Below are 15592 nucleotides of genomic sequence, written 5' to 3'. Positions count from 1 at the left end.
CATTGCTGTCGGGGAAACCTAGCATTTCCATAATTCAACTTTTAATGTTTTTTTTTTGTATACTAGTAACAGCCTACTTTGTTGATCAGTTTTTTTTGCCACATTTGCACGACACTTGTACGACAAACTCAATGTCACTCAATTGTGATGGATTGTGAGCTTTTAAAATTTCTGATGGAAATGTTCATTCTGAACATTAACGTTCCCCAACCAGACACAATGCCAGTGATTCTCAACCTTTTTAATTCCAAGGATCCCCAGTTTGATATGCACTTCCAGAGTTACAATCCCGTATCAGTCCATTTGGTAGTAGTAGTAGTCATTTAGCTCTAGAACCCCCTCAAGGACCCCCTAGGGGTCCCTAGACCCCACATTGAGAACCAGAGGCACCATGCCCTCATTCCTGACCAGTGACCATACACCGTAAAAAAGGTGAACATAGTCACACCCCTGGTTTCTACAGACCGTAAATGAATGCTATTGGTTGGGACCAGAGCGGGGGGTGGGAATTAATGCTTTTAGTTGTGTAGCTTGTCAATCAAAATCATCACAAGGTAGCCACGCCCCTCCTACAACCCTACTTTATCATCAATTTTAAATCATTTACCAAAACGCATATCATGGTGATTGAAAGAAGGCTTTAAACTAGCGACTGGAAGCATAGTATTTATGACAATGTTTAAGGTAATAAAATCAAGTGTAAAGTTCGTCAAAAACCCATCCGCTTGAATAGAGCCTATGCTTCTGACACCAGCGGGGGTGAAAATGCGAGATCACAGGCCATTCATATGAACTGTCACTTCCTATTTAGCCAAGCTGGATGCTAGCCCCTTGTTCCTGACGCTGACTGCATCACTGTGGTCAGTTAGGATTACTGGTTTACCATCACTCATTCATTATTCACCATCTAGTTCTTATTCTAGGGAGTTGCTGGTCTGGGAACAGTGTGGGTTGAAGTTTATTTCCTGTCATCGACTGATATTCACCAACAGGAAACAAGGAATCAACTTAGAACGTTATTTAGAACGTTTATGTTGTGTGAAAAGGTCTTTTGCACTTTTTTGTTTAATTTTCTTGTCTCAAGAGAATGGAAGCAGCATGAACATTTACATCTAGTGACATCATTGGTACAGAAAAAGAAAAAAGAAAATCTACTAAATCCAGCTAACATGGAAATATAGGCTATGGACCAACCATAAAAAAAAACAACCACCATATAAACAAAGTTAGTGATGAATGGGCTGGAAATAATAACAGCATAGCACAACCAAAATGAAAAAAGGCACTTAAGAACACAAAAGGCACATTATGGAGCAGCAGTTTTGCCTGAAACTTGGCACAGAGGAATCACTAATGGAGATACGCTTGACCCCCAAATTAAATAGGAATCTTATCCACTGTGAATAGCTGCCTGTGAAACATGTCCTGTGGCATAATTAACTCTGAATCTCAAGGTTTATTTAACCCATTAAGACCTGATTCTACAAATGCCTTGCTAAAATCAGTAGTTCTCAAACTTTTTTTGTGCGAAGAATCCCCACATTGATATATATTTGACAGCGGACCCCCATCTGAACATTTTTCGAAAATGTTTCAAAAACAGCGGATGTAAAAGTTTGCAGCGTGGCACAAAGTGAAGCACTGTGAGCTTGTATATCTGCTATTATTGAACAGCCAATGCTAAAATCTAAAATGACACTGGTTCCTGGTTAGGCTCTACGCACAGCAGCCATATTGGGAATGAATTGGGCCCCTTCCTTACTTTACCTTCACAGGTGATACCAATGATACTAATTAAGGCTCTGTTCCATTTAGTGTGGCATAGTAGTTGTCTTATTTTTAAGGACCCCTATAACTCTGAGAGTATACAAAGGGAACCAAATGGACCCGTAGGGGTCCATTTGGTTCCATTTGTACACTCACAGAGTTACACACCCACCATAAGGGGCCATTTGGGAACCAAAATGGAGTGTTTCTAGTGAGCCATCATGCACGATATCAGCACCCTGACCAGAATGGAACAGAGCCTTAATTAGTATCATTGAAAGTAAATTGGGCCTCTTCTTACTTCCTTCACAGGTGTTACACCTGTGAAGGAAGTAAGAAGAGGCCCAATTTCTTTCCAATATGGCTGCTGTGCATAGAGCCTAGAAAGCCAGATTAGGTGAATGCCAAATAGTTAAACCACAGCCCTCCACACTTTCTGAACTCAAATTGACATCCATATTGATCTAAACAAATCCAAAATAGACTTGTTTTTCCCTCTGACTCCAGTTGACACAGGCAAGATTTGAACAACTATTTGGACAAAAAGGATTGTAGTGTATAAAATACACTATAGAAAAACATACTTTCCACACAGTAGTGAAATGCTGAAATCTGTCCCATGTCCCATTCAAGATTTGCATAAATGAACATACCCACAAATACCAATTCCAACATGAGTGAAAAAAAGTCACACTTCCAGTTGAAAGTATGTCATTTTTATTATATGGCACGGGTCAATTTCTTTTCCTGCACCTGTATCTTCTCTGGTAGAAAACTACACTTGTGAGTGGTATTAAAATACACATATGTTGCTTCTCCATCACCTCCACCTCTACCAATACACAGCCGTGTTACTTTAAGAGCCACTTGTGACGTCACCCATTTTCAACCGATCTTCATGGAATTGGTGCTCGCTAATGCTCATTATAACATGGTAGCATTTCTGTCTAGCCTCGTTCACAGCCTTTACTCATCTCCGGGGAGAGAAGCCTGGTCACTCATGACCTAATTCAGAGTGTCTATAGGGGTGGGACTTCCGTTGTATGCATTCCCCCCCCAAAAAAACGATATTTTTCGACCAATCGCAACACTCGTTTCATTCACGGAGAATGTAAACAGATCTGTAAAGCATCAACGTCATTTCCTTGGGCGGTACCTCCGCCAAGTTCCGGTACTTTCCGTTTAGTCGCTCAACCGGCTAGGTCTTGCCCAGCGAGATTTCTGTCCACTCGGTCTGTGTCTCAGAGGACAGTTCAGAAACCCGCCTACCTGTGACATCATGGGTAGGCAGGTTTGGTCATTCCGAACAAGTATTTTTTTGATTTTGTTTGTATTAATATGAGGGCAATGTCTTCTATTATAGCATGCCAACTTTCCAGGAACAGAAAGCCTGCCGGTTATATTAGCTTGAATTCCCCATTGGATCGTGCCACTGGTAGGCGGCCCTCGTCTGAGACACAGACCTAACAGACAGAAACGGCACTATATTATAATAAGCATGAGTGTAGCATTTCTGTCTAGCCTCGTTCACAGCCTTTACTCATCTCCGGGGAGAGAAGCCTGGTCACTCATGACCTAATTCAGAGTGTCTATAGGGGTGGGACTTCCGTTGTATGCATTCCCCCCCCAAAAAAACGATATTTTTCGACCAATCGCAACACTCGTTTCATTCACGGAGAATGTAAACAGATCTGTAAAGCATCAACGTCATTTCCTTGGGCGGTACCTCCGCCAAGTTCCGGTACTTTCCGTTTAGTCGCTCAACCGGCTAGGTCTTGCCCAGCGAGATTTCTGTCCACTCGGTCTGTGTCTCAGAGGACAGTTCAGAAACCCGCCTACCTGTGACATCATGGGTAGGCAGGTTTGGTCATTCCGAACAAGTATTTTTTTGATTTTGTTTGTATTAATATGAGGGCAATGTCTTCTATTATAGCATGCCAACTTTCCAGGAACAGAAAGCCTGCCGGTTATATTAGCTTGAATTCCCCATTGGATCGTGCCACTGGTAGGCGGCCCTCGTCTGAGACACAGACCTAACAGACAGAAACGGCACTATATTATAATAAGCATGAGTGAGGACAAACTATATGAAGATTGGTTGAAAATACGTGAAGTGGTCCTTTAACCACTTAAACCCGGCATCTGTATTGTGGGGAATGCTTTCGCAGGAAAATAGCGCAACGCGTTGAAAGCTTGTCGATCGGCTATATTCAGCGAAAGCTTTCCCCACAATAACAGAAGACGTAAAATACACTAGTATAGAGCCCTGACGGACTCAGGCTCAACCATATGGGGTCAAAGTGAGCTCATTCTCACGCAGCTTACAGTGGAAACGTTTTTAGTATTTCTTCCTTGGCTCAGTGGAAACGTTTTTAGTTTTTCTTCATTGGCTCAGTGGAAACGTTTTTAGTTTTTGAGTGGTGCCAGCCACTCCTACACTTGACCGTGTGTGTGGGTCCGTCCGTTTGAGCACGGCCTCAACAGCTGCAGCTGATTGCAACACAAGGATGCAGCCAGTTACACTAATTCAAAGGCACCACTCTCTTCACACTGGGTGTGATTTTTCTTCCTTGGCTCAGTGTGGACCCACTGGTGTCGTCTGTAATTGTACATCAGACTGAAACTCTTGTCACACTGGTCACAGTGGAAAGGTTTTTCTCCAGTGTGGACAAGCTGGTGTTTTTTCAGAGTTTTGAAGTCAATGAAACTCTTGTCACACAGTGTGCAGGGGAAATACCTGGGTCTGGTGTGGACACGCTGATGTTTCTGAAGATCACGCGAGTGACTGAAACCCTTGCCACACAGCTTACAGCCGAAGAGTCTTTCTCCGGTGTGGAGGAGACACTGGTGTCGTTTCAGACTGTACATCTTACTGAAGCCCTGGTCACACAGCTGACAGTGGAATTGTCGTTCTTCGGCGTGGACGCGCTGGTGCCTGTTCAAAGTATCTAACCGATTGAAGCTCTTGTCGCACTGCGTACAATAGAAAGGTTTTGCTCCAGTGTGGACACTCTGGTGTCTCTGTAGATCACTGGAGAAGGTGAAACTTTTGTCACAACGTTTGCAGCAGAAATGTTTTTTTCCGGCGTGGACTCGTTGATGTTTCTGTAGGTCAATTAACTGACTGAACCCCTTGGCACACTGTTCGCACAGGAAAGGTCTTTCTCCAGAGTGGACAAGCAAGTGCCTCTTCAGGTTACTTAACTGACCGAAACTCTTGTCACAGTGATTGCAGACGTATACGGGTTCCTTTCCCGTGCAAGTCACCTGGTGCGTCGTCAGGTTCTTCAAGTGGCTGTAACTCTTGTCACAGCGATTGCAGACGTGGGGTTTCTTTCCCCCGCGAGTCGCCTGAGGCGTCTTCAGTTCTCCTTGCTGAGGTAAAGTCTTGGTAAACCGCTTACTGGAAGACGCGTCTCCTTGTTTTTGGCGGGCTGCAGAGCTGCTGATTTGGCAGTGGAGGTCGTAGTGGCTCCTCTTCATGTGGTTGCGGAGGAAGTCCTGAGATGTGAAAGCATACGGACACTCTGTACAGGAGAAGACCTGAGTCTTCGGAGACTGGGACTTCACTCCTAAGAGAGAGAGAGAAGAGAGAAGAGGGGAACACTGAATTTGGCAGCTTTCTGGATCACCTCAAACCTCTTACGAACACACACATTTTCTGTTGCATGTATCAAAGTCAAAGAGAGCTCAAATAACACATTGTACATACGGTATATAAAAACGCACAAATCTGACATTCCCATACATGACACTTATGACACTCTGTCTGAGTGCCTGCCTGTAGTGAAGTTATGAATTAAATAACATCACATTATGTACCATATATCATGATTTTAAGGCTACAAAACTCTCACTTTTCTAAGTTCAAAAACAGTTTAAAACATTGCAAAGTCCTGTAAACATTGATCTCTACATTAACTGTAAGGAAAAACACTGGAGCCGCCTCAAGGACCCACTGGTGTGAAAGAAAGGATGTTGACACAGGTTTCCTAGCAACAACAGAACATTGAAACCATAGTTTAGCGCTGTCATTGGTTGTCAGTTGAGTGATGTGTTGTGCTGGTCGTAAATAGTGCCTAAATAAAGTGACTGGTGCGTATTTTCGATAAGCACAATCTAACGTGCGATTCACCAAACGTTGTGTACTGCCTTCATTTGTGTGTATCGCGGCTGTAGCTCATTTTTGCCTGGCAGTCATGAGCGCGCTCCCGTGTAGATCATCCACGCCACATTTAACACCATAAAAGGCAACCGGGAATTCTAACGTGAGACCATAAACGTCATCACGCTTCAAAATGGACAGATCTACAAGCCAACAACGTGTCGGTACGCACCGCCTTCACAACTTGTAGAACAGCTTATTTTGGCAAGTGAGTCCCTCACGCAATGGATCCACTGAACGTTAATAAAGTAATAGCGTGTAATGAGAATAAGTTAATTTAAGATCGTTTATAAAGTTCAACCTCATGACCAAAGGCTAATAAAACTTGGCAATGCCATTATACAAGCCCTTTCCTACTGAACAATTGCTCACTCACCTTTGCTGAGGTAAAAAGATGATGCAGATATACACAATTTTTTTATCAGAGCTTTAATTTATTGATTACCGAGGGGATTCCGTTCTTTGGATGAACATATCCTCCACTGTCCTACACGGCAAGATTTCATCCATACTGTATCCTCATCAGATGGTAAGACTGCGTTCATGTGCTCACTGATGTGGTCAATAGGCTATTATAAGCGTGACATTGGACTTGGCATGAAACTTAAATAGGCGAAACTGTGGCCACACTTGCAGAAACGGCAAACACGCTGAGGGACCTAATAATTCAGCTCTAAATGTGTCAACTGAAAAGAAATAAAAAGCGGTTGAATTTGCATCATGTCATATCTATGATATGCATGATAGAAGCAATAGATCGTTGACATATTTTTTCTGTTGAGAAATGATGGGCACATAAATATTTAGAATAAAGCATAATTTTTTTCCTATTTTTTTTTCTTCGCCCGGTGCCAATTTTCTAAGTGATCTGGGCGCTACACTCCCCTCACCAGCCTAGGGAGGCCAGGGCCGAGCTCATGCCTCCTTCAATGCATGAGAGCCAACTGACCTTCTTATCACCTGACAGGGGGGAGTTTCCCTGGTTGGACGTAGCGTGTGGAAGGAACACGTATTCCAACCAGTTCCCTTCCCCTCCATCAGGCGCCCCGGCTGTCATGGGGGACGCGTTATAGCGACCAGGACTACATGTTTTTGTGAGGGTATTAACTACCCTGAGAGACACGGGGAGAACATGCAAACTCCACACAGAGTAGGCCCTTTCGCTAACCCCCCCTAGTGTATGGGCGCTGATGACGCAGAGGAGATGACACGCCCCCAGCACCCACAGTGTCCCCGGCGGGAATCGAACCCAGGACCTTCTAGCTGTGAGGCGACAGCGCTACCGACTGTGCCACCGTGTCCCCAGAATTAAGCATTCTAAAAGACATACGCAAGCTTTGTTCCATGCAAGTCAGCCTCGAGGCAGACTTGAGAAATAGCGGACCGAAAATTATCCGACAGAAAGAGAATAATGAATCAGACTCGTAACGTGGGAAGTTGCGTAAATTCCTTTCCGTTCAAAACATGGGCATAAACAGCTTAGTGAATCGGGCCCAATGGGCCTCATTCAAAAAGAACAGATCTACAAGCTAACAACACAACGCATCGTGGCACTTTGTTGGCTTGTAGATCTGGCGTTTTTGACAAGTGATTCCTCACTCGATGGAGTACGAGCTGAGCTTTTGTGAGAGTGAAATTTAAATATTGCTCTCATGTGTAAATGAATACATATTTTTTCCAAAGTTCGAGCAGTGTGGAGAGGCCTTTAAACAAAAGTATTATTAGAATTATTAGAAAAGAAAATCTCTTTTAACGGCCATAGCCCCCGCAATATGTCAAGGTGTCCATGAGCAAAAAACTTAACCCCCCCCACCCCCCCTTCATCACTTGAGAAGCTGAATTTCCACCGTGGGATGAAAAAGGTCTAATTATGACTGTTAATATCAAATAAAATGTACAAAAAAAACGTACTAGTCAGCTACTGGCTGACTAGTCAACACATTCTCACACCCAGGTCGTACGAACACCACGTCTGCCTTGTTTTAAATGTTTTACTGGCGTGTCAACCTATTAGGAGTTGGTAGTGACATTGGGCCCGATTCATGAACCGTACTTACGAACAAATTTGTTCTTAGACCCACTTAAGAAGTTTTTTAAGAGATTTTGGCATTCACAAATGTTTTCTTAGCTGTGATTTGTTCTTAAGTTAAGAAGAAATCTACGCATACTAGAGAGCACTCTTAGGGTGGCCTTTGAGTTCTTAAGTGTGATATGTTTGTGCAAAAATAATTAATTCTCGAAGTTTCTACAGTTGTATAATATAGGATTTAAATTACAATAATATTTTTATCATATCTTTAGAGCAAAAAAGGTTCTCAAAGGTGTGGTCTGGGGACCCCCAGGGGTCCTTGAAGCTGTTCCAGGGGGTCCACAGCAAACGAGGAACAGTTTAATCACTTTAACCCTATTTTATACTTTGTTTGAAAATAGCTGATCTACAAGCTCACAACGCGTCCCATTACTGGCAATTTTGAACTTGTAGATCGGCTATTTTCGAAACATTTTTAACAGCTAATTTCAGCAAATTTACATTGATATCGAGTGGTGATATGTTGATTAATGTGAGAGAAATAATAAAATACATTCATTAATTAAATAAAATAATTTGCTGTTCACTTCAGAAGTACCTCCACAGAAATATTTATTTATTTTTATGTTTGGAGTCTGGTGTTCCACCATCTTTAGGCTTTAGTTTAGGTATTCTTTACTTCATTCTCTCAACTTTATTTCTCTGTGTGATTTCCTGTGATTTCTGTGTGCAGCAATCACACACAGGTGTGACTGCAGGCAGAGCCTAAGAACATTTCATGAATCTGACTCGACTTCTCTTAGGAATTCACTTAGGAAGAAATTTAAGAAGACAACTTACGAATTTATTGCTGAATGAGGCCCAATGTGTGTAGGTGTACTAGGACTAGTTGACTGGTCTGCCTCATATGGACTAGATGGATGAATCAACAGACAGACAGACAGATAGATACCTTTAGCAGAGCTCTTTTTGTCCCAGAGCTTATCAAAGATGATTCCCAGTTCTTTCGCGTATTCATCTCCGTACCAGACCAGCAGTTCCTCTCCTCTGGCCACAGGACGGCAGCAACGGTACACCACCCCTCCTCGATACTGAACCGCTACCAGGTTCTGTTCTTCCAAATTCCGAGCGCAGTTCACATATCTGACACACACACACACACACACACACACACACAGTTTGTGTTTTAATAAAATATGCACAAATAGCACGCTGCATATGTGAAATCCAATCAACAGTACCACAACCAATCGTCACTGTCAGGCTTTTTATATTGTTTTCCCATAAATGAATACCCTATTTTATGCTTTGTCAAGGATTCCATCCGACAACGACTATATCTCATGCACCCTCATCATCATCAGGATGTGATGTCACTTCCAACACTTTACAACAGCGCTTTCAGCATAGACAAGTACAAACTGTATATCACCTCCTAACTCCACTTGAGCTGTATTTGGGTAAAGTGATGACAATATAAGGACACATTCAAGTATCTGACAATGTATACAGTCACCTACTTTGATGAGGCAGTATTGTGTTGTTCTAAAAACGTGTTTTTTTAATTTCCTGAAAAAGTAAATATTTTCGACATGGCTGGGTTCTGCCCGACAGAAGATATACATTATACATAATGTATATAAAGCATAATTTCAGTGTTGACAGTCCAGCTGCTCTGGGTCGGGTTTGAAAATGATACTAAGCCAGACTAAATATGGTAGCCTCGCGTAGCCAGACTATATCACTGCGTGGATATGAGTCTGGTGCCTCTATGAGGACGTTTTTTTTCCCCAAGGGGGCGGGATCAAAACAATGGCTCTGGACGCAATTGCAACTACCAATTACAGTCTCCCATATTTGAATACTTGGCCCTGATTGGTCACCCCAGACTTCGGGAGCAGGAAATGGATTCACAACGGAGCGGCGCCAGACCCATATCGCCGAGGGCAATTTTTCATGTTAATCCTTTCCTATACATGATAAAAACATGCTCTACATGAGTATATGTAAATACTTTCCTATACATGATTTAAAAACATGCTCTACATGAGTTTATAATCATAGAATTATGCCCCACCTCATCCAGTTGGACTGAGTCTCGTCTTTACCATCAATGTAGTCATAACACTTTGTCCTCTTGTGGATCTAAAGAAAGGAAAATAAAGACTGTTATCTTACTTACAAATATTTCTCTATATTAACCTACAGTATATACAGCATATATGACATCAAAAACTATATAATCTATCTACCATAAAGATATACAGTTTCATTATATAAAATATAAAAAAAATAAATGAATATGCATTTAGTTTCCATTCTAGTTCCACTAGCAGCAAGGCTCAAAGGATGGCCAAACAGTAAATCTATACGTCGGGATTTCCATGTAACCCGTACTCTAGCGCAGGGGTCTTCAACGTTTTCAGGCCAAGGACCCCCTAGCTGAGAAAGAGATGAAGCAGGGACCCCCTACTCTATATTGTATGAAATTGTGTTTCAGATTAAAGTTTTTTTTTTACTTAGTCTGCTATTTTTTCCCCTCTACCTCTTTGCTAAAAATAGCCGATCTACAAGCTCTCAACGCCTCGCAGCGGGAGGCGTTGAGAGCTTGTAGATCGGCTATTTTCGGCTAATGTTCCTCTCAGAAAAGGAATTCTAGGGTTCAAGTGGTTAATGTAAAAAAAAACGAAATCCTATCACACAAAGATTTGGCGGACCCCCTATAGTAGCTCTGAGGACCCCCTAGGGGTCCCGGACCCCTGTTGAAGACCCCTGCTCTAGCGCCACCCTCAGGCCATGACAATTCTGTGCACAAGATATGTCATGATCTAATAGCTACCGACTGGAGACATCGAAATCGAAGATAGCTGCTACAACAGCGGCGAGAACGGCCGCCAACAAACCCACCTACACCCACTCCTTTATAAACCAATGAAATCACTGCCCCAATATGAAGGACCGCCCTATAGGGCATAGCAGTGGCGGCCATTTTCTGGTTCCACTTCAAAATAGTCGATGCATTTTTCCCATTGACATTTCCAAAAATATTTATATCAATTATTCTAAGCCTAGAAGCAAGCCATCCAGGGTCCTGGTGAATCGTGACCATAAAACGTTTGATTCTGTGAAAAAAACTGTTTTGAAAACGGCAAAACAAAGGGTATTTTTTAAATATAGTATATCATATAATTACATATAAAATAAAAATCACACCCAGTGTGAAGTGAGCGGTGCTATTTAAAAACAACAGTGGTCATCACAGTGATGGAAGCTCACTTAAAAAAAAAATCACACCCTGTGTGAAGGAAGCGGTGCCTTTGGGGCAGGCCTTAACTCATTTCAGTTCGTCCCTATTGGTGGTCTGAGTCCACTTACCAAATGTGTACTTGGTAGCATGCTGCAAACTGGAATAATGGCTGTTTAAAGGCCAGCCAATGGGCAGACAGAGGGGGCGGGGCTTAAGTAATTACAGTTCGTCCCTATTGGTGGTTTTAGTCAATGTGCAAAATTTGTACTCCGTAGCATGCTGCGAACTTGAGTTATGGCTGTGTAAAGGCCAGCCAATGGGAAGACAGAGGGGGCGGGGCTTCAGCAATTCATGCTCGACCCTATTGGTGGTCTAAGTCCACATACCAAATTTGGACTTGGTGGCATGCTGCAAACTGGAGTTATAGCTGTTTAAAATCCCGTGCTCATACGGGCGGACGGACATAACATACGCTGGGGGTCCCTGGACCGAGGGGGCGGGGCTTCAGCAATTCATGCTCGTCCCTATTGGTGGTCTAAGTCCACATACTGAATTTGGACTTGGTGGCATGCTGGAAACTGGAGTTATAGCTGTTTACAATCCCGTGCTCATCCCGTGCTCATACGCTGGGGGTCCCTGGACCCCTCTTTGATAACCAGTGGCACGTGTGGCCAATGAGAGGAGAGATGGCATAGGCAATCTGCAAGTCTGTGTGTGTGTGTGTGTGTGTGTGCGTGCGTGTGTTTCTATGTGTTGCTTCTTTGCCGTGCTCATCCCGTGCTCACACAAACGGACATACGGACGGACACGCAGACAAAGTCAAACGTAGAGCGGTTGGCACCGCTAAAAAGTATATTTTTTTAAGTGAGTGGTGCTATTTATGAGTTATTAATTTCGTCATGCGTCTCGCTAGCCAATCACAGTACTGAGCAAAGGGTCTGAATACCTTGCTTCCTTCACAGGTGTTACCAATGACACTAATGAAGGCTCTGCTCTATTTAGTGTAGCACAGTGGTTCTCAAACTTTTTAATTTCAAGGACCCCCATAACTCTGAGAGTGTACAAATGGAACCAAATGGACCCGGGAGGGTCCATTTGGTTCCATTTTTTTTCCACACGTCGCGAGTGAAAGTAACAGTTTCTGAAAGTGAAAGAGCTCGTTCGCGTTCGTGGCAAATGAACTAGTTATTTTTGAACGAAACGATCATGAACGACACATCACTACATCACACACACTCACCACCCAGGAGTAGCCGCTCTCTACGGCTTCCTCTCTGCCTGTTTTCACTCCTTCATATGGACCAAAGTGGATACCAGCAGGAAGCTCAGTGTCTCCACAGTAGAACACTCCTAGACCTGCTTTTGGAATGCGTGACCCTTTGATCTGCGCACACACGCACACACACACACACACACACACACACACACACACACACACAAAGATAGGGGGAAGACGGAGGCAGATATTAAGATATTGTTACATGTAATGTGAAGTTATTATATGTGTAAGGTATATATCGTCATGTTCAAAACCGTCACTTTTCAGGAAATGTAAAAAAAAAAAAAACTGTGTTGCAACTACTTTTGTGGGGCACTGTAGCATGACGAAGTATAGGGCATTAATTTATGAAAAATTATACAACAGGTAGTTCCGACCAAGCAATCTGATTGGCTGAAATAGCTATCTAGCCGTGCTTCAAACCAGCATCATAGCACGGGCCGAATCACATTAATAAATCACTCCGCACTGGAGTCCGCACCTGATTAGACCATATATGGTACAGCTGTGCTGTGAAGTCACGCTGTCCCACGGTACGAAAACAAACAGACAGTAGCCTGACCCACCGTCGCCACTGGAGAACAAACAGCTATGCAAAATGGACTATGTTGTTAATTTTGACTTATTTGGTGGACTTACGGTTGATCAATGGTTAGAAGGTTATAAATATCCTCCTGTGTAAAGTAAAATTACTCCCATTTCGTTAACAGTCCAGTGTATGTTATACTTTATCGTACAAAGGTATCGCACGGCGAAAATAGCCGATCTAAAAGTTCACAACGCGTCGCCGTCGCGACGCATTGTCAGCTTGTAGATCAGTTATTTTGGCCGCGTGACACGGTCGTACGACGGAGCCTATAGCCTACTGGAATTCATTCCACTGCGCAAGCATTGATAGCTCAGCTGTGTTGATGAGACGGTGCCTCAAACTCAAAGCACTGCTACAGGGACTATTTAACGTCTCTCAGTCAAAAACTCTTCTCTTTACAGGGAAACGGACAATAGCGAAACATTTTTATTATTAATTGCCCCACAATATGAATACATTTGGATGTGTTTTGTTGGTAACTGTTGGTAACTCGAGGGTGTGCTTTACCTTACATTATTGGCACTTCAGTGATGCTGGCGGAACTCGGCTTCGCCTCGTTCCTGACCGCATCACTGGCGTGCCAATAATGACGGTAAAGCACACCCTCTCGTGTAATATTGCTTAAGCATAATAGTTGAAATATAGAGATTCAAGGTTTCTGCCTAACGGCAACGATATGTATCAGGGCTCGAAATTGCGACCGTTTTGGTACCGAATTGGTATCTGTGCGACCTAAAAATATAATTAGGAGCACCTGTGCCACCGCAAATAATTGCTGTGGTGCGACCAAAACGACCCGAGTGAACCGAGACGGGCGCTCCCTGCCATCCAACTTGCATTCCCCTCTCTGAGCTGCGCCAGCTCTTGGTGCTAGTCTAATAGGCTCTATGCACAGCAGCCATATTGGAAAGAAATTGGGCCTCTTTTTACTTCCTTCACAGGTGTTACCAATGATACTAATGGCGAGGCGTTGTGAGCTTGTAGATCGGCTATTTTCGGCAAAGAGGTTTGGTGTAGGGGGGGGGGGAAGCAAGTGTAGAGGATTTAAGCGGTTAACTGACCCATTAAAACATGAATACAACACAACACTACACAATGAGTGCTGTCAAACAAGTCTATGAAGCCATCTATGAAATCTATGAAAATGTCTAATCTGCAACACAATCTTATAAAATATGTAGTGCTGGGGGGGCGTCCCTGCTTCATCTCTCTCAGCTAAGGGTTCAAATCCTGGCCGCAGCATATTGCATAGTGGTGGCCTACCATGGATTTTTAACTACATAGCTTCATTATATAATGTTATTTGTAAACCGCACTGTTTATTATTGTTTTTATGAATGTAAAAAATCTATTACATTCCCAAATATTTTTTTTCTGGTGCTCCTTAACGCTTTGACTGCCGCCGACGCGTTATCGAGTCAATTGCTAGTTTGTCCACTTGGCCGTCGACGCGCTAGACGTGTGTTTGTAATTATTTTTATTTTAGAGAAGATCACGGTCTAATCTTGAATCCGAAGGGAGCAGTAAAACTGTAGCACAAGTGGATACGGAAATAGTGGATATAACGTCATTCCGTTCCCGTCGACTCCATGTTTGTAGTTTTTTTCCTTTCCCTGTATATTTTTTCGACGGCCTGTAGCGAAGGGGACACTAGCTCCGGGTGCAATGTTTTGCATCCGGAGCAATAGTCAGAGACTCCTGCTCCGGAAACACACAGTGAATCGATCGATAAATATGGATCTAAACTTTAAAACTTTAAAACTACTAAAAACACAAAAATCGCTTGGCACTGGGTGATTACATTATGAAAATACTCTGGAAGTCAAAGAGTACGTTTTTTAGTTGCTAGTACAAAAGCAAATTTTGAGCCCTGTGTATGTATATCGTTTTTACCTCAAATCCAGCAGGCAGGGTCTTCCTGGCTCTGCCAGTCTCTCCTAAAGCTACTGTAGGGCCCGCCCTGAACACGGGAAGTCCGTGTTTCTCGCATTGAATTAAGAAGAACTGTTTACACGGTTGACAGTCTGGACGGACACACACACACACACACACACACGCACACACACACACACACACGTTAAATGTCTTCAACTACAGAGTGACATGGAATGAAGAGATGAGACACAAATACAGAAAAAAAAGACAGTAAAGCCCCATTCATTACAACTTAGACATTTAGCAGAGACTGTCTAAATCAAGAGCGATTTACAGTAAGCAAGGTAAACACGAGGTAATTACATCAAATGCATAGAAATAACAATCTAGGATCATAGGTAAACCAAGAACCTATCATCATCAGTCTAAACAGTATAATCTCAAAAAAGTTAATCATCTGTACAATGAAACTATACAAACTATAGGATGCCAGGTCAACAAATGAACCTGGCATCTATATAGCTAACATGCTATTTGAATTACATGTTAACCTTTGCATAAGCCTGCAAGGTTTTCAAGGCAAGGGCAAGTGCTACGGGCTGAGGTGGAGTCTGAAGGGGTGAGTCTTCAGATTATGGCGG

At 42.9% G+C, this 15592-nt stretch overlaps 1 protein-coding gene across 1 annotated transcript in view; it reads right to left on the bottom strand.

Annotated features, from left to right (window-relative positions):
* Positions 1 to 4232: 4232 nt before the first annotated feature.
* Positions 4233 to 15592, bottom strand: part of LOC311042445 (uncharacterized protein) — a 31385-nt gene continuing 20025 nt past the window's right edge. The window contains exons 3-7 of the mRNA XM_084053183.1: positions 14970 to 15100; positions 12449 to 12592; positions 10039 to 10106; positions 8914 to 9104; positions 4233 to 5339 (exon numbers count right to left, since the gene is read on the bottom strand). Of these exons, the coding sequence (XP_083909309.1) occupies positions 4285 to 5339; positions 8914 to 9104; positions 10039 to 10106; positions 12449 to 12592; positions 14970 to 15100 (1589 nt within the window). The 3' untranslated portion in view covers positions 4233 to 4284. The remainder of the gene's footprint in view (positions 5340 to 8913; positions 9105 to 10038; positions 10107 to 12448; positions 12593 to 14969; positions 15101 to 15592) is intronic.

This window comes from Gymnoscopelus microlampas, assembly GCF_963454915.1.
Source record: "Gymnoscopelus microlampas genome assembly, chromosome: 3".
NCBI classification, from domain to species: domain Eukaryota; kingdom Metazoa; phylum Chordata; class Actinopteri; order Myctophiformes; family Myctophidae; genus Gymnoscopelus; species Gymnoscopelus microlampas.
The sequence above is the reverse complement of the archived record's forward strand: the minus strand, read 5'-3'. Positions and strand labels throughout refer to the sequence as shown.